Source organism: Periplaneta americana, chromosome 8, assembly GCF_040183065.1.
Source record: "Periplaneta americana isolate PAMFEO1 chromosome 8, P.americana_PAMFEO1_priV1, whole genome shotgun sequence".
Taxonomy (NCBI): domain Eukaryota; kingdom Metazoa; phylum Arthropoda; class Insecta; order Blattodea; family Blattidae; genus Periplaneta; species Periplaneta americana.
In genome coordinates, this window is record NC_091124.1 from 32,731,261 (window position 1) to 32,750,197 (window position 18,937).

At 33.8% G+C, this 18,937-nt stretch overlaps 1 protein-coding gene across 2 annotated transcripts in view; it reads right to left on the minus strand.

Moving 5' to 3' along the window:
* Positions 1-2,093: 2,093 nt before the first annotated feature.
* Positions 2,094-18,937, minus strand: part of LOC138704631 (uncharacterized) — a 72,407-nt gene continuing 55,563 nt past the window's right edge. For both annotated transcript variants that reach the window (XM_069832713.1, XM_069832714.1), the window contains exons 16-17: positions 18,722-18,866; positions 2,094-16,710 (exon numbers count right to left, since the gene is read on the minus strand). In XM_069832713.1, coding sequence (XP_069688814.1) covers positions 16,576-16,710; positions 18,722-18,866 — 280 coding nt within the window. In that variant the 3' untranslated portion in view covers positions 2,094-16,575. The remainder of the gene's footprint in view (positions 16,711-18,721; positions 18,867-18,937) is intronic.

The following is an 18,937-nucleotide window of genomic DNA, read 5'->3' on the forward strand; positions in this document are numbered from 1 at the left end:
ATCTTCAGTGTCTGCCATTAAAAACAACCAGCCATCATTGGTTACGTAATCCAAAACCCCTGCATCGGACGCAAGAGGGCTATAGCCCTCATAGCCCTCTTGATCGGACGGCTTATGAAACACAAGAACTCTCAAAGAAAGTGGCTTCAAAACTGTCACCAGTAGCCATCTCTTGTCTCTTAACCAGATCTATATATTCTACTCGTACAAAACCTTGCCATAGGCTATCAATACATGACACGAATTTAAGCAACATGCGATTGTAAGGTGTATTTTTTTCGAATGTATGCACTGGTACCGGAAAGTTGAAACTAAAAACTTATTATAAATCAGAATTAATTATCTGAAACACTTCTTTATAGAAACATAAAGAAATCAGAAGAAAAGGATGAGCGTTTTGTATATAAATATTTGTGTATGCTCACGACACACAGAATGACTGACGCGAAATTCCGAAACGCAATTATGAAAATAACGCATTCATGTGTGCATTTAAATTTAACAAGGCCGAGACTTCTCGTTAATTCCATGAGCCCTAGTCTCGAGACAACAATGCAATTGATAGTCGAAACGATTCACACATCAGTATGACGCCAATGAGTCGCTTGAAATTGTAATGAATAATAATGGCATTACAGAGAATTGGATTAATTTGGAAATTAATACCATAGTTAAATACTTTAGAATTACGGTACGTTAAATTAACTATTTTTATCTTTACACTCTCCGCATTCATTAATCACCCCATTTATGTGCGAATAAAAATGAATTCATTATGATGTCACTTTCATTTGTTTCCTCTATATGTTTTATCCACCGCCTGCTCGAACACATTCGATGGCTGGTTATACTGCCTGCTCATAAGACCATTTTAACAATGCTTTCACTGAAATAACGTATTTCCAAATTCCAACAGTAGGTGCAGCACTAACCAGCTCATCTGTATGTCTGCTTCAAACTATTAAAAAAAAAGTTCTATTTTGTGCCACACAGAAAATCACAACAGAGTGGAGTTTGTGGTGAGCTTACAGTGGACCGTAGTACAGTTTCTCATTGGGCTACTCGTTTTCGTGTCAGCTTAGACGATGATGCCAGACCAGGAAGGCCGAAAACATCAACACATGAACAAAGGGTGAAACTTGTGGTGGATGCCCTTCAAGATCATTGAGCGATGTGTGAGGAATTTTCAGAAGCTACGGGGATTTCACAAAATTCAGTATTCCGTATTTTGACAAAGAATTTTAAGAAGAGACAAATTTCTGCGTAATGGGTCACTCACTGCTTGACTGCTGAACAGAAGCAGAAACGCCTGGACAATGCAAACTTGCTGACAGGACCATCACGAAAACGAGTAGCCCAACAGGAAACTGTATTTACAGTCCACTGTAAGTTTGCCACAAATTCCATTCAAAGCACTGTGGAAGTGCGGATTTCTGTGGGGGAGGGATTTGTCACGTAAAGATTCGATCTCTGGTCTTCAATCGTCACAGTACCTGAGACACGTATAGGCTCCATTTCTAGCTCTCGTTACCTAAACACAGAGTATACTATGATGAAACGAACACACGTGCTTCTTCCTCAGTCCTTCAACTGCAACTGACATAATTTTCATCGGTGTTGCATCATCCACTTCACAGTTCTACCAACCTGAGCATTATTTATGAAATGATCCTCGTATTCTGTTTTAAACACGTCATAATTTCAGTCATCCAAGGTCTATTGTAATTAATGACAGCGCCATATTAACAGAATATGTGGCCAGATTTCAGGAACGTCAAGTGTACGTCTGAACATTTCACATTAAAACAGAAGTATATATAAGAAACAGTAAATCAGTAACAAATTTAATGTATACACTGAATACACGGACTTGATGAATGAACGATTCACACTTGTGTGATGCAAGACAAAAGTATGCCACAGTCATTGTAAAACAAGGGAATGCAACAGGATGAGAACGGAGACTTCGGTATGGAGGATCTTCAGGATCATCTAGCTTAATGACTGGGAACAGCAAAGGGGTGTATAGCCATAAAAACCACACATGCTGACATATCTGGAATACGAGAAAAAAAATATAGACTGTTGTTAACTCACATTCAATTACATTTTAATATAAACTTAAGTACTACAAAACAATTCAGCATTTTATAAACAACACTATAAAACATTCAATAATAAAAATAACAATTAGAAATAGGCAGCAGGGCAAATTACAGTATGGCAACAGGATCAAATACAGTCTTATTACACTAGGAAGCATCTAGATTTTAAAAATGGAAATAATAATTTTATCATAGGTACAAATTTCAATTAAGGTATAAGTTTCGTAACTTGAGATTTAGAGAACAATAGGATGACTGTGAGGGGATTTCAGTTACACATTGGACTCTTCTTATACACTGAGAACAAAATACCTAATTTTCTTGATCCTCGATGTAAACAATTTGACCACTCATGATCTTCGGGAAAAGGATTGTAAGTCCAGTGCTTTAGCCACTAGACCACAATGTACACTTAACTATGAAACAACACGACCCAAAGCTATCACTAGCAACCAATATATCATGGAAATGTCAATTCTTTCCATAATCATATCACTCTTCTTTTAAGTCAAAACATAAGTACTGTATATGATGGAAAAAGGATGTCCCTCCTCGATAGATCTAAAATCTGAAAAACCTGATGCATGTACAGCGAAAGTAATAAAAAAACGTAACTAATATAATTATATAAAGCCCAGCTTATGTTTGAATTCCCCTCATATGAAAGGTTAAAAAAAATTTCATGTCACTAATTAGCCTGTTTGTACAACTTTTTTCAGGCTTAATACTATTTTTTTTTATATGTGGTGTATAACCTGCATGCATAACCACTTTTATCAATGACAACTTAAGGCTGGCGCACACCAGTTGCTATACTATAGAGCTATACTATAAAGATATATAGCTAACATTAGTGCAACATGTAATTATATGTTAACCCACACACCAAAAGAAGACTATAGCCCCTTATAAGGAGCAAAACTCTGCTATACAGGGTGATTCACGAGGATTTACAGCCACTTACGGAGTTTATTTCCAAAGACATCCTGAGCAAAAAATGTCATATAAACATTTGTTCTAATTTCAATATTTTCAAAGTTACACTAATTTGACGTTAATTTGTAAAATACCTTTTTTCTTTAGTTTTAAGGGTAAAAGAATATTACAAATAGAGAATGAACTATTCAGAAATATCATTCCTTTAATTGGCTAGTGTTCTGAAGCTAAAAATGTGTTGTCTGTTGCTTTGTACAGATTTTGCTTTTCAACTTTTAACTAAAAATGACATCATTTACGCACTTATATCACAAAAATTGTTACAAATCATACGACATACAGTATACTTATTATGCATCCTAAAGTACAGTCTTGAATAATTCACAAGAGTGGCGTGATTTGTAACAATTATGTGATAAATGAGTAAGAAAATGTAATTTTGTAGTTAAAAATCGAAAAAAAATTCTGTACAAAGCAACTATGGAATTCACAACACATTTTTAGCTTCAGAATACTAGCTAATTAAAGAAATTATACTCCTGAATAGTTCATTCTTAAAACTCAAGAATAATGGTATTTTACAAACAATTTCAAATTAGTGTAATTCTGAAAATATTGAGATTAGGACAAATGTTTATATGACATTTTTTGCTTAGAATGTCTTCGGAAATAAAGTTTCGTAAGGGACGGTAAATCCTCGTGAATCATCCTGTATAGCGCACATTTGACTCCTGGCTATTTTTACAAAACAAAGTGGACATTGGCGCATACGCAAAATGTGAATGCGACCACGAAATGTCCACAACAGAGAGCTAGAAAACATTGCAACGCCATAATCACACTTTCAAGATGAAAAATTTAATATAGGACGTGAAACATGGCAATATCATTAATCCAACAGCTGGACCCTCAAGCAGCAACCGTGTGCAGTGACAATGTAATATATTACAATTTTAAATTTAATATGAATAAATATAATATGAAATGGAAGCACAATGTTCATTGACCAATATACCAGTTTGTGTCTTTTTATGTTACAAATATTGAGATTAGGACGAATGTTTATATGACATTTTTTGCTTAGAATGTCTTCGGAAATAAAGTTTCGTAAGGGACGGTAAATCCTCGTGAATCATCCTGTATAGCGCACATTTGACTCCTGGCTATTTTTACAAAACAAAGTGGACATTGGCGCATACGCAAAATGTGAAAGTGACCACGAAATGTCCACAACAGAGAGCTAGAAAACATTGCAACGCCATAATCACACTTTCAAGATGAAAAATTTAATATAGGACGTGAAACATGGCAATATCATTAATCCAACAGCTGGACCCTCAAGCAGCAACCATGTGCAGTGACAATGTAATATATTACAATTTTAAATTTAATATGAATAAATATAATATGAAATGGAAGCACAATGTTCATTGACCAATATACCAGTTTGTGTCTTTTTATGTTACAAATATTGAGATTAGGACGAATGTTTATATGACATTTTTTGCTTAGAATGTCTTCGGAAATAAGTTTCGTATTAATATAAAATTGCATTAATAAATTGTTAAATATGTTGGTAAAATTTCTGGTCCAAAAAATGAAGGTATCATTATAAATAACAGTGTTTGGAAAAATAATTTTTCAGCAGTGAAAAAGTAAAATTAAAATACCGGTATATATAACATTAATTATCTTATACAGCTCTTTCTTCAGCAGACATTGTTTTTCTATAGCTAGTGTCTTCCTTCTGTACGTCCTCTTGAATTAGTTGTAAGATCTCTTGAAGCTGTGTTTTTGTTAAACGAAAGTATTGTTGAAAGTTTTCCTCGTCATTTTCTAGATTGTGATATAAATTATGGAATTCTTCTCTGCGATTATTATTAATTTCATGAATTCAGTTCTTCCGCTTCTGTTGCAAAACCAATGCAAACAATAAAAATACCTTCTGGATCCATCCTCATGGTCATCTTGTAGAAATGTAGAATATGTCACTGATGAAGATTATTATAGCATCTAGCGTGCACATGTTCGTAACTTAGCACTATAGTCCCGTCGATCTAATTTCCGGCAGCCAATCGCGTTGCAGGTCGGCTACATTTAAACGTGTGCATCTTGTGATTCGCTTATGAAGACGTTATTCATTTCTTAAGGCTCGATAAATACTTAATATAATCGCCCGCCATTTTGGCTCTTTCGTTGGCGTTCGCAGAAAGCACACGAAGACGTTATTTGCCGCTCAATTATTTGCTGAATTACAGTGCGTTTGATTTATTATCATAGGAGCTACGACATGATAATGTTTAACGGTGTGGCAAATAGATTCCTCGTATGGTAGCTCGGGAACGAAAGAACAAAAATGGCGAACGATACTACCTACCTAGACTTTATAGAGCCTTCACTTCCTAAGACGTAAGCAAAGAGGAGGAGTCACGCCGGAAATAACAGCGTCGCGACTATAGCTATAATATCGCACAAAAGCATAGCAAAGTATAGTATAGCATCCAGTCTGTGCCGGCCTTTAAGCAGTAAAATGAATTTAATATTTCAGCAATTTGTCACTGCATATAGATAATTGAGAGTTGTATAATATTTTGTACTCGTATCAACTATTTTATGCAATTAGCAATTATTATTTTTTGTTACCTAGTTATTTCTACTTGTATTTTTATATAGGAAGCATCATTACTACTCAATTAGTAATTATTTTCGGATAAAAGGAAGTACTATGTCTATGACTGTAGATACATACAAACAGACTATTAATCACAATTTCCATTGAATAATAATTGTATGCTGCAATACCAAAAAATCATACCAATACAAACTAGTTCCTACACTCATTGTAAGTATACATTAATAATAAATTTTGGCTCGCTTTTGGTATTAGTCAGCAGTCACATATGCCTTTTTTCCACTAATCATAGTTCGTTATGAATAGTACATAATGTATTTTAACACATGCTGATATAATCCTGTAGCAGTACTCCGTGTTAAATGAGGTTAGGTTAGATCACGTCACATCAGGTTAGGTTAGATTAAGTCTGCACTTGGTTGCTGACTGATACTAAAAGTGGAACTTTTTTATGTTTATTGGATTTAAGTCTTTCTTGAATGAAACCACTTACGCATACAGTACTTTTCAAATATTGGTCACGTACAATATGTAAAAATTAAATGATAATAAGAGCTCAATAAGTACTTATGAAACCTCATACTTTTTGTTTGGATTTATGAGACTAGAATGTCATGACCTATAACATCACCAATTCTCTGCATGGCTAGATATGCATAAGTAACTGCATGTAAGATAATTCAATACCAACCACCATACAGGAAATCCAAACTTTAAAGGTTCCCCCTGCTTTTTATAACAATTATTTTTATTCTCTGAAGGGAAGATTAACTTGTACACATTAGTAGTAATTGTAGAACATATTAAAATTGAATAGTAGGACCATAATTTGGAATATCTTTCCAAAATCTGACCTTAGTGGAACAATTACTAGAATGCGTTAAAAAAACGCATCTTCTAAACTAAATAAGCATAGAATATAATAACATGTACATCTTTTAGGTTTCCTTTCACAAAATGGAGATAAAGCATTGACAGACTTAAAATCTTTTTTTGTACAAATAGCAAAAATTATTATTTTTAAAACTACTTACTTACATCAAATCATAATAAGTGTTACAGAATTTGCAGTGTCTGGTAATGAACAGTTATAACGTAACTATCCATATGTTTAGATAATCGAGAAATCGATATAGAGCATGTCGATTGTTAAAAAAAAAAAAAAACATCTGAAAAAATGTAAATGCTGTAACCAATTTTCATATGAAATTAAGAATATAAAGGAAATAAAGAAGGCAAATTATTTCATTTCTTTTGTACATAAGCTCTATAGTTACTATGGTAACAATTTTATTGTTGATATATTTTGTTAGTACCTGTATTATGGAAGCAGTTTTATTGATAAAATCTTTATAAAACAAGATATTCTTAACAGAGAAAACTGAGTTTAGATTCTAATGGTGATAGGATTTGGTGACGGAAGACATACACAACAAGAACTATGCACACTTTTTAACGAAACTCATCCAAATCGGCCAACTATTTATCAGTCAACTGTGAGTAGAATGAAATCGAAATTCAGAGAACTTTGACACATGAAATACATAAAACGATCATTTTCTGTTATGAATATCTTGTTTCATGTTAATTTCATCAATAAAACTGCCTTCATAACACAGGGATTAACTACAACAGTTGATAAAACGTAGTAAAATAACCCACTAAAAACACAGGAACTAACAAAATATATCAACACTAACACTAAAACTGTTATCATAGCAACCATAACCATAGTGCTTCAGTAAAAAAACAAATGAAATATTACATTAAAATATATGCTCTTCAGATGATATTAAAAAAAATATAGGGTGTCATTTAAAAATGTCCTTGGTGACATCATAACTCGCACAATAATCGCAAAAAATATCTTGTTTCGATAAAAATATTCCTTGCTAAATACAAGGTTTGACGTGTGTGAGATTTTTTAATCCAAATCTCCATATTCAATTTCAATTGCAATTATGACAAAATAAACACTACGTGATATTTTGCTTGATGGTAAAGATACTAAGATAATATTAGTATTTCCTCATAAACTACGGTATTCAAAATTAATTTGGGGATCAGAGCTCTTCCTCCTCCACTATTTTCCATATCTCTGCTTATGTTGAGGACTAACCGACAACATAAAGAAATGTAATAAAATTAGTTATTATGAATCATACATTGCTACCATAAGCTATATACCAAACACTGCAAACAAAAGACAATAAGAGCATGTTTATTCAAGTGTTATATCCATTTTCGGTACAAATATAGTACATTATGCAACGAGCCTATAATGACAGTAATTAAGACACGAGGATGTTTCATAATTTTCATACGAGCGTCTTAATTACCATTATAGCCAAGTTTCATATGACTTTTTATGCTCGACCATATTTCTAAATTGAAATTATTCATAAGTATTCATGTTATTCTTATGTGACTGGTGAGCGAACTGATCTTGTGCAAGCTCGTAAATTGTGAGATGTGCGCAGACGCGAAAGTATTGATTTTTTCTGGGCAACGAATGTCAAAGACCTTGATATAATCTAGAGAGTAAGATAAACGTTAATCTTGATATAACCTTGAAATTGAATTCGACATTGAAAAACGAGATGACAAATTGAATTTATTTGAATATTATTTACAATTAACACTAATTATTATAGTAATAGAACATAACCTTCTGCGACAGTATTGGATTTCCAGCCTGCGTTACGTTTTGCTAGTTGTCTTTCGATTGCATATCCGAGAATAATCGAAAACCTGAACTTTAATGAATAGATGTACTTTAATGACATGCATTAAAGGACTGCTACCAGGTGTATAATTACTACATTTCGGCATGGTCGAGCATAAAGATACTTATGCTTCGAAAATTCATAAGAAATTGCTTAAATTATGAAATATGTCAATAAGTATTGCAAATTACCAGCATAATATGAACATAAAAATGGCACATATATTTAGGAAGTACAGATCAGTAACAATTACGTAGACACACGTTATAACACTCAATTTCATAGCAGCAATGCTGTTAAACTGGAGAACTGCATAATGTAAATAACTAGGGAATGAACTCTATGGAAATTAAATATGTATCTCTCTGTGTTTTGACTACTACAACAGTGCTCTGTTGCCTTTTAAAAATAATTTGTAGCCCTTCCAAACATGTACAGTAATAATATAATATAATCATCAATTTTTGTTTATTTTATTGCATATTCCCTAGCATAGTTAGACACAGTAAGCAGAAAATTAAAATAATAATAAGTAATCATGATGATAATAATAGTAGTAATAATAATAATAATAATAATAATAATAATAATAATAATAATAATAATGATGACGATAATAATAATAATAATAATAATAATAATAATAATAATAATAATAATAGAGGTAAAGGTATCCCCGTAACATGCCATGAAGGCACTTGGGGGGCATGGAGGTAGAGCCCCATGCTTTCCATGACCTCGGCACTAGAATGAGGTGGTGTGGTCGGCACCACGCTCTGACCGCCTTTTACCCCCGGGAAAGACCCGGTACTCAATTTTATAGGAGGCTGAGTGAACCTCGGGGCCGTTCTGAAAGTTTGGCAACGAGAAAAAATCCTGTCACCACCTGGGATCGAACACCGGACCTTCCAGTCCGTAGCCAGCTGCTCTACCAACTGAGCTACCTGGCCGCCCAATAATAATAATAATAATAATAATAATAATAATAATATGGCCCATTCCCACTCAATTTATTTTTATTTTGCCCTTTGCTTGCAAAGACTGAACACCATTGATCAACAGCATACACACTGCTATATATCTTGACAATAATCAAGACACACAAAATAAATAACACTGTTTTGTTTTGTATCATTGAAAGACTCACTTTTCCCCAATATGTACACCAAACATAAAAATTACAAGGAAGACTCATTGTCTTTTGATTTCCTGAAATTTTCTGACTTCATTTTCTTTTTATCCATCAGAGATCATATAACACACTCTTGCCTGAATTGTGTGTCTTACCACAGTCTAGCATATACAGTCACGAAGCTCAATACGTAGGGAATATGCATCCATAGATAGTTGCTAACCACTGGGATCGCTACTATCACCTCATCACAGACAATGCGAAATAGTACCGGACAGTCTATTGTTCCTAGTACTCTCAACAACTCAAGCTTCGTTACGGTATATATTAGACTGTGGTCTTACTTCAGTGGACGAGTTCATACAGCAAATTCTACAAACTTTTTTAGTTCTTCTCGCACTTTTTTTCTCTATTGCATATAACAAAATATGGCATGTGGCATTGTATCACAAAGTAATATGAAATTCACTTACTCGTTATATAAACTTGCAGCAGACCGTAAAATGATACCATAATTAAAAGACTAGTGTTCACTTAAAAAAATGGTGCCATCAGTTCTTAACAATGGTTTCAGTTAAATATAACTCAAATTGGCATCAAATTAAAAAGAAATAAAAATTCATTGAAAGAAAATACTGACAATACAAAAAATAAAATTTGAAAAGCATTATATCAGATAAGTGACTATCTGCTTTCACGATTTATCACTCCTACAATTAAAATATTTTTAAGAGTTCATGTGTAGACATTAAACTTATACCAAAATGACTTCCATTCTTCATTTATAAGAATACTACAATTGTCAAAATTTAGCAAAATATTTTTGCATCTTTTATGAGATTACCACTACGAGTTGAGAAGTTTATCCTCAAGCTTTAACACGTCCATCAATGGAAGATTATATTTTACATTTTTGGTAAAAATTACGAAGATAATTTATCCTAATAAATATATTGACAACTGAAATATTTTGGTTTTCATACTAGTTCAAGTACTTTTAACCATAAATGTTGCTTCAGCAAATTTTGTTAAATGATACAAGATAATGTGGTTTGAAATTATATGCTTGAAAGAAATAGCAATGTAAATGTTTGCTATTATAACACAGTAATGGATGATGCAATAAAATATGGCAATGAAATGAAGATATAAAATATCCCTTATGTTAGTTCCTTCCATAAGCTGGAAATTCAGAAATGTTACTATGTTTCTAAAATCAAGACAGGAACTTCAAATACTATACATCAAACCAGTACTATCAGCAAATAAAATAAATGTTGTCTTAACTAAAGTAAATTGTAAAATAAACTATATAAAACCCCACATATCATAAAACATAATTCCAATTTGAGCACCAATTAAAAATCTGTTAATGAAATAATATGGCAAATAAAGTACTCGCTCACTTATCAACACCATTACAATCAAAATAAATCACAAAAAACCACAAACATAAAACATTTTAAATTGCTACACAATAAAAAAACAAAAACGAAAACAAAAAAATACATATAATTATGAACACATTCCATACAGAATAACCCATACCAAAAACTATAAAAATTATTTTGTTAACAGTCCTTGTTGAAAGATAATGCAGTGATATGTTAGAGGTTGACAGTCCTTCCTCAAGTACAGTCTTTTGATATCTCAATTCAGATCTGGTTAATAAGTATTATTCATATATAAAATATAATAAAAGTATTACAATATTAAAAGAGGTAATATACCTTGATTTTGGAGTTGTGTGTGAGTAAACCACTGACAATGAAAAACACAACTTCAAAATGGCAGTATGGCAAAATCATGTCATTAGAATGATAGAGAAAAGAGAGTAGATTCAGTAACTACTGCCAATACAATTTCATCCAAAAGTGGATAAACCGGATTTTGGAAACTGTAAAAAACGAACAGACCGAAAAACGTATATCCAAAGTACGAGGGGGATCCAGGAAATAACGACCGTTCACGCATACCCGCCGCGCAGCTGACTCCCCTTCCTTGTTTGAAGGTCAACTGGCTTCCTTAACATGTGTTCTCATAATGTTGTGAGTACCTGTTGCAACAAGTCGCCATTGTGCATTTTGTGTCACTTCAAAATGAACGACGTGATTGATAATCCCGCCGACTGTGAGGTGAGGAGTGTGATTCGATTTTTGAATGCCCAACATTTGAAACCTGCAGAAATTTACCGGCAATTGAAAGAAGTTTATGGTGATACTGTAATGAATGAAAGAAATGTGAGAAAATGGTGCGAAATGTTCAACAATGGGCGAACAAATGTCCACGATGAAACTCGACCCGGACGCCCATCACTCATCACAGAAGACCTGAAGACTAAAGTGAACGACAGAATCTTGCAAGACAGCCGCACATCACTCGACGAATTGCATATTGCCTTTCCTGACATTTCTCGTTCTTTGCTTGGTGAAATTGTGTCGCAACATCTTGGCTACCACAAAATCTGTGCCTGCCCGCACACTGCTGCTTCAACTCGAGAATTGCTGGATCAATTCAGTTGGGAAATCTTTGATCATCCGCCCTAGAGTCCAGACCTTGCTCCTAGCGATTTTCACCTTTTCACTAAGCTGAAAGACTTTCTGGGTGGTACGCGTTTTGGAAGTGATGAAGAGTTGAAGAAGACAGTGAACACCTGGCTTAATGAACTGGCGGCAGAGGAGTATAACACGGGAATTCTAAAGCTAGTGAACAGATACGACAAATGTTTAAATGTAAGTGGTGATTATGTAGAGAAGTAAAGGAAGCTTCAGTTATGTAACAGACTTTGCTTTTTCAAATAAATATATTTTTTTTTAATTATTACAACAAAACGGTCGTTATTTCCTGGATCCCCCTCGTAAATTAACATTGCCTAGATCTTAGAAAAAAATGAATAACTGTGAAGCATATGAAATAAGTTTTACTATATTAATATTTCTTTTAGTATAAAAACAATTAAATTACCAACATAAAACTACTGAAGATTTTAAAGCACATTCCAATTCAATCACTTGATACGAATTTAAAATTCATTTACAGAAAAAAGTAATTGTCTTCACAATGTCTGTTGTAACTCCAGCCATCACAAAAGATGAGTAAAAGTTATTACTCCAGTGAGAAAAATTGTATTTATATAGACACGCCTCCTTAGAGATACTCAACACATCGAACAAGTTACCTCAATTGCAAGGCATATTGTAATTAAGAACTTTACTTTCAAACTTGTCTTTATAGATACAGGGTGGACCGTAAGTAATATCATTAATTTCAGGGAGTTATTCTTTTAGATATTTCAAACAAAAGAGTTTAATAAAATTTTGCTCATTTTTGCTTCCTTTTTTGAGATAAAAATTTTTTATATGAAACATTCCAAGTGCGTTTTGGGAAAGACATTGATTGAATTCCCAATATGCTCAGTCAATTTAAGAGAGCAGCATATTATGATAATAGATGATTGAAATAATTTTAGTTTTGTCCTTTAAATGTGCAGAAAATTGATCCAAACAATTGTAACATTTTAAAATTCTTTTTGAGAATGAAAACTTACATTTGTTCAGATCAAATTTCTATACATTTAAAGACCATGTATTGTGGGTCCCTATCACCACGGCATGGCACGTCCTCAGGTTGCGAATAGAGGAGACGGCCTCCAGATATGGAGGGTAGCTGCGAATATATTGAATAAGCAGTTGTGGACAGCCGATAAGTGGTGGTCCTCCAGCTTGGGGGTTGGGCGAAGGGCTAACAAACCATCACCGTAAAAAAACAGCTTGTTACGAAACCTAACAGTAAGCCTCGGAATGGGACTGATTCTCCGGCACGACCACAGCAAAGGAAAAAGGTTATAAGATTTGGTACATGGAACGTAACTAGTCTTTATAGAACAGGAGGGGTAACATTAGTAGCAAAAGAACTAGCTAGATATAGAATAGACTTAGTGGGAGTACAAGAGGTTAGGTTAGATGGGAATGGCATATCACAAATAGGCGATTACTTATTGTATTATGGGCAAGGAAATGATAATCACCAATTAGGAACAGGATTCTTTGTACATAAACGAATAAAATCAGCAGTAAAAAAGGTCGAATTTATCAGTGACAGGTTATCGTATTTAGTACTTAAGGATAGATGGTGCGATATCGTAGTTATAAATGCTCACGCCCCTACAGAAGAGAAAGACGACCATATAAAGGATAGCTTCTATGAGGAATTGGAACACACTTTTGATCAGTTACCTAGATATCACATGAAAGTTTTATTGGGGGATTTCAATGCTAAAGTAGGACGGGAGGATATTTTTAAACCAACAATTGGAAAAGAGAGCCTACACGTAAGTAGTAATGACAATGGAGTTAGGTTAGTCAACTTTGCCACATCAAAAAATTTAATTGTCAAGAGTACAACAATCCCCAATAAGGATATACATAAATATACTTGGACTTCTCCAGACGGAATGACACATCCGAGATAATATCAAAATTGCAGCTGAGCAGAGCATAGGTTATTATGAAACTAAGAAAAAGAAACCATGGTTTGATGAAGATTGTTCCATTGCAGTAGATAGAAGGAAACAGGCAAAATTGAAATTCTTACAGGATCCAATTGTGGAGAAGAGAGATAATTATTTCAATGAAAGACGGGAAGCAAGTCGTACACTTAGGAAAAAAAAGAGAGATTACTTGAAGGAAAAACTGAATGAGATAGAAACAAATAGTAAGAATAAAAACATTCGAGATTTATATAAGGGTATAAAGCAATTTAAAAACGGATATCAGGCAAGGGTAAACGTGATCAAGGATGAGAATGGTGACTTGCTTGCAGACTCTCATCCAATCCTGAACAGATGGAAAAACTATTTTGGGCAACTACTAAATATATATAGGCCAAATAGAAATGATTGGGACGAAATTCAAATACAAACCGCTGAGCCATTTATACTGGAACCCACACTTTCTGAAGTCGAAATTGCGATAGAAAATCTGAAAAAGTTCAAGTCTCCAGGTATTGATCAAATTCCAGCAGAATTAATACAAGAGGGTGGAAGGGCATTACCTAGCGAAATTTATAAACTTGTACTTGCAATTTGGGAAAAGGAAATTGTACCAGATCAATGGAAGGAGTCCATAATCGTACCTATTTTTAAGAAGGGGGACAAGACTAACTGTAGTAACTTTCGAGGAATATCACTTTTGTTGACGTTGTACAAAATTTTGTCGAATATCCTTTTGAGAAGATTAACTCCATATGTAGATGAAATTATTGGGGATCATCAGTGTGGTTTTAGGCATAATAGATCGACTATTGATCAGATTTTTTGTATTCGACAGATATTGGAGAAAAAATGGGAGTATGAGGATACAGTACATCAGTTATTCATACATTTCAGAAAGGCGTATGACTCGGTTAAGAGAGAAGTTTTATATAATATTCTTATTGAATTCGGTATTCCTAAGAAACTAGTTCGATTAATTAAAATGTGTCTTAGTGAAACAGCAGAGTCCATATAGGCCAGTTTCTATCTGATGCTTTTCCAATTCACTGCGGGCTAAAGCAGGGAGATGCACTATCACCTTTACTTTTTAACTTCGCTCTAGAATATGCCATTAGGAAAGTTCAGGATAACACAGAGAGTTTGGAATTGAACGGGTTACATCAGCTTCTTGTCTATGCGGATGACGTGAATATGTTAGGAGAAAATCCACAAACGATTAGGGGAAACACAGAAATTCTAGTTGAAGCAAGTGATAGGGTTGGAAGTAAATCCCGAAAAGACTAAGTATATGATTATGTCTCGTGACCAGAATATTGTACGAAATGGAACAATAAAAATTGGAGATTTATCCTTCGAAGAGGTGGAAAAATTCAAATATCTAGGAGCAACAGTAACAAATATAAATGACACTCGGGGGGAAATTAAACGCAGAATAAATATGGGAAATGCCTGTTATTATGCGGATGAGAAGCTTTTGTCATCTAGTCTTCTGTCAAAAAATCTGAAAGTTAGAATTTATAAAACAGTTATATTACCAGTTGTTCTGTATGGTTGTGAAAGTTGGACTCTTACTTTGAGAGAGGAACAGAGATTAAGGGTGTTTGAGAATAAGGTTCTTAGGAAAATATTTGGGGCTAAGAGGGATGAAGTTACAGGAGAATGGAGAAAGTTACACAACACAGAGCTGCACGCATTGTATACTTCACCTGACATAATTAGGACCATAAAATCCAGACGTTTGAGATGGGCAGGGCATGTAGCACATATGGGCGAATCCAGAAATGCATATAGAGTATTAGTTGGGAGGCCGGAGGGCAAAAGACCTTTGGGGAGGCCGAGACGTAGATGGGAAGATAATATTAAAATGGATTTGAGGGAGGTAGGATATGATTGTAGAGTCTGGATTAATCTTGCTCAGGATAGGGACCAATGGCGGGCTTATGTGAGGGCGGCAATGAACCTCCGGGTTCCTTAAAAGCCAGTAAGTAAGTAAGTATACATTTAAAGGACAAAACTAAAATTCCTTCAATAATTTATTATTATAATACTCTGCTCTCTTAAACAGATTGAGAATATTGGGAATTCTATCAATGGTTTTTCCAAAACACACTATGAAATGTTTCATGTAAAACAATTTTTATCTCGAAAGTGAAGCAAAAACGAGCAAAATTTTATTAAACTCTTTTGTTTGGAATATCTAAAAGAACAACCCCCTGAAGTTAATGACAATTACTTACGGTTCACCCTGTATAATACTTGAGGAGGGAACTGACACTGATGATCACACAAATCAACAATTATAGTAATTTTCCAGTTGATATCTCGATGAGAACTGGGATAATGTACTGTTGCCTCAACTGACGTTTTACTGAAGACTGAGGTATCTCTATTACCTCAGTTGATGCCAAACTGAGAATTGAAACTGAGGTTGTCTCAGTTGATGCATTACTGAGAACTAAGGTAATATATTATTACCTCAGTTGATAACCAGTAAGAATTGAGGTTCCCTCAGTTGATGCATTACTGAGAATTGTATTGAGGTAATATATTAACTAATTGTTACCTCCCTGAGAACTGATGTAATCTATTATTATCTTAGCTTGTGTCTGACCTGTTTCATACGCACCATGTGTCGTGGAAAAATAATTTTCATGTGTGGCTTCTCCTGCCAATAGAAGAACTGGATGCTGAAAAACATAAAAAATTCAACTGTCATGAAATATTTCGGATATTTTACAAACAAGAATTATCTGAGATTCTTTACAGAGGGCTTATGTAAAGACGCCCAGGCAGAGATTGGAGTACAAGATAAAATTATTTCAAGGTTGCTAGATATCCAGGATTTTAAAGGAGAGTTCTGTATTTAAAAGGAATGGGAATATCTTGTGCCCCTTGTAATTATTCGTTCAAGAGTTTACAAAGACGAATTTACCGACAGAGTCATTGCGTAGTGTGCGCCATAGGAGCCTGGTCTACGCTACACCCGCAATGACATGAGATGATGATGGAGATTTGTTGGGATGACACAGGGAAACCGGAGCTCCCAGAGAAAACATCTGTCTTACCTGGATCACGGACTTGCCCAACACAAGTCATTAATTGGAGGTACTCCCAGGATCGAACCCGGGTCCACAGGATTTTAAGTCCAGCATTCTAGCCACTAGACCACAGTGACGGTTCATTCATGAGATATTGATTCATCCGAATTTTTTTAGTTTATAGTTTAATTTAAATATGATAAAATGGATTACAGTTACCAACCTCCTATCATTTTCCAGAACTTCTCATATTTAATGTTATTTTATTACAACCTCCCTTCATCCATATTTTTCTGCGTTTCTTTCTTTCTCACTTCCCTTCCCTCTTTCCCTCCCTCCCTTTTTCGCCTTGGAAAATATACTGGGTCTTTCAGAGGGAAGAATATATATTTTTGATCTGCACAAATTTCTGTCAGAACAGAAGATACACTACCAAGTACATTCTTATTCTGAAAATCAACATGCACTCAGAACACTTATGGGCACATTTATATGATTTTTGAAACTTCCACAATTTTCATCCAAAATTTTTTTAAATTTAAACTGCATAAACAGGCCAACAATACTATCATCTGTACAAAATTAGGTGCCATTAGAGCTAATAGTTTTGAAATCATATTTTTTTAAATATAAAAAGCTCCTTGCATAAAATTTTTCCAAATTTTTAGTTCATATTTGCTCATAAACTTGAAAATTGTTATAGAAATAAAAATGAATTAGTTTTTTATCACAATTTTTTTTTAATTTAATGAATTTACCATTACAGCATGTTTTAATCTAAGTGCAGTACGAATATGCTCTGAAGGAACTTAATATTAATATTTCATACAAATGCTAATTAAATTTAATTTATCAACATTTAATTGACCTCTGTGACAAGTTTCAGACCAATCCGTCAGTAACTGTTGTGAAAGGAGGTTTTTTTCGTTCAATAAACTGCTTAAAAATTTTAAGTCGAGAAAACAGCATTAAAAAGAAAAAAGGAAAAAAAAACATTTCCCTCAACTCACTCACGCACCGTATGTTTGGTCACATTTGATTACATTGTTAGATCATTTAAAAGTCTCAAATATAATTATGAGCATAAAAACTTAAAAAGTGGATTTTCTTCATTTTTCAACATTATTTCACCATAGTGTTCCCTTAATTACCACTACCAGTATACAAAATATGACGCTCTTTCGAAAAGACCACAAAACTTTTGGGGTAATTACTGGATATGGTCCATTCAGAAAACATTTACACGTTATGAGATTCTTCTAAAAAGACCACAAAGGCTACTGGAATAATTACTGGTACATAGTTCATTCAGAAAATATTTACACATCAATGTATTTTGAACTGACCATGAAAGTCAACTATGGAGACAGTCTGAGAAGAATGTTAAACATATCTTTCTAGAGTCAAAGCAAGACTCGAGACATTTGCTTTCCATAAGATTACATTCTTGTGAAGAAATTTATCTCACTACATACGGAAGTTTTGGATCATACAAAAAGCTAGAGTAGGAAATACATAGTTAAGGAAAAAAGTGTATAAAAAATGCTTTTACGGCTTCTATGTCATTAAGTACACAATATGTTTGCTATAAAATCAATCAACTAACCAATTAATCGATAAACAATTCTTGTATTAAAAAGACATACAATAAAACACGCACTCTTTGTTGTATAGATGTGTTTCCACGATATACATCAGCCCACACAGGTTTTGCAAGGTCAGATGGCCCACTGCTGGAAATATCACACAGGTTTGTCGAGTTGCTGTAACCTCCTCGTATAAAAGGATTCTTGTACCACTGACTCCTGAAACAAAAGCATATTCATAAAAAATAAAATATTCTTGAAAGCACTCTGTTCATAAATAAGAAAAACAC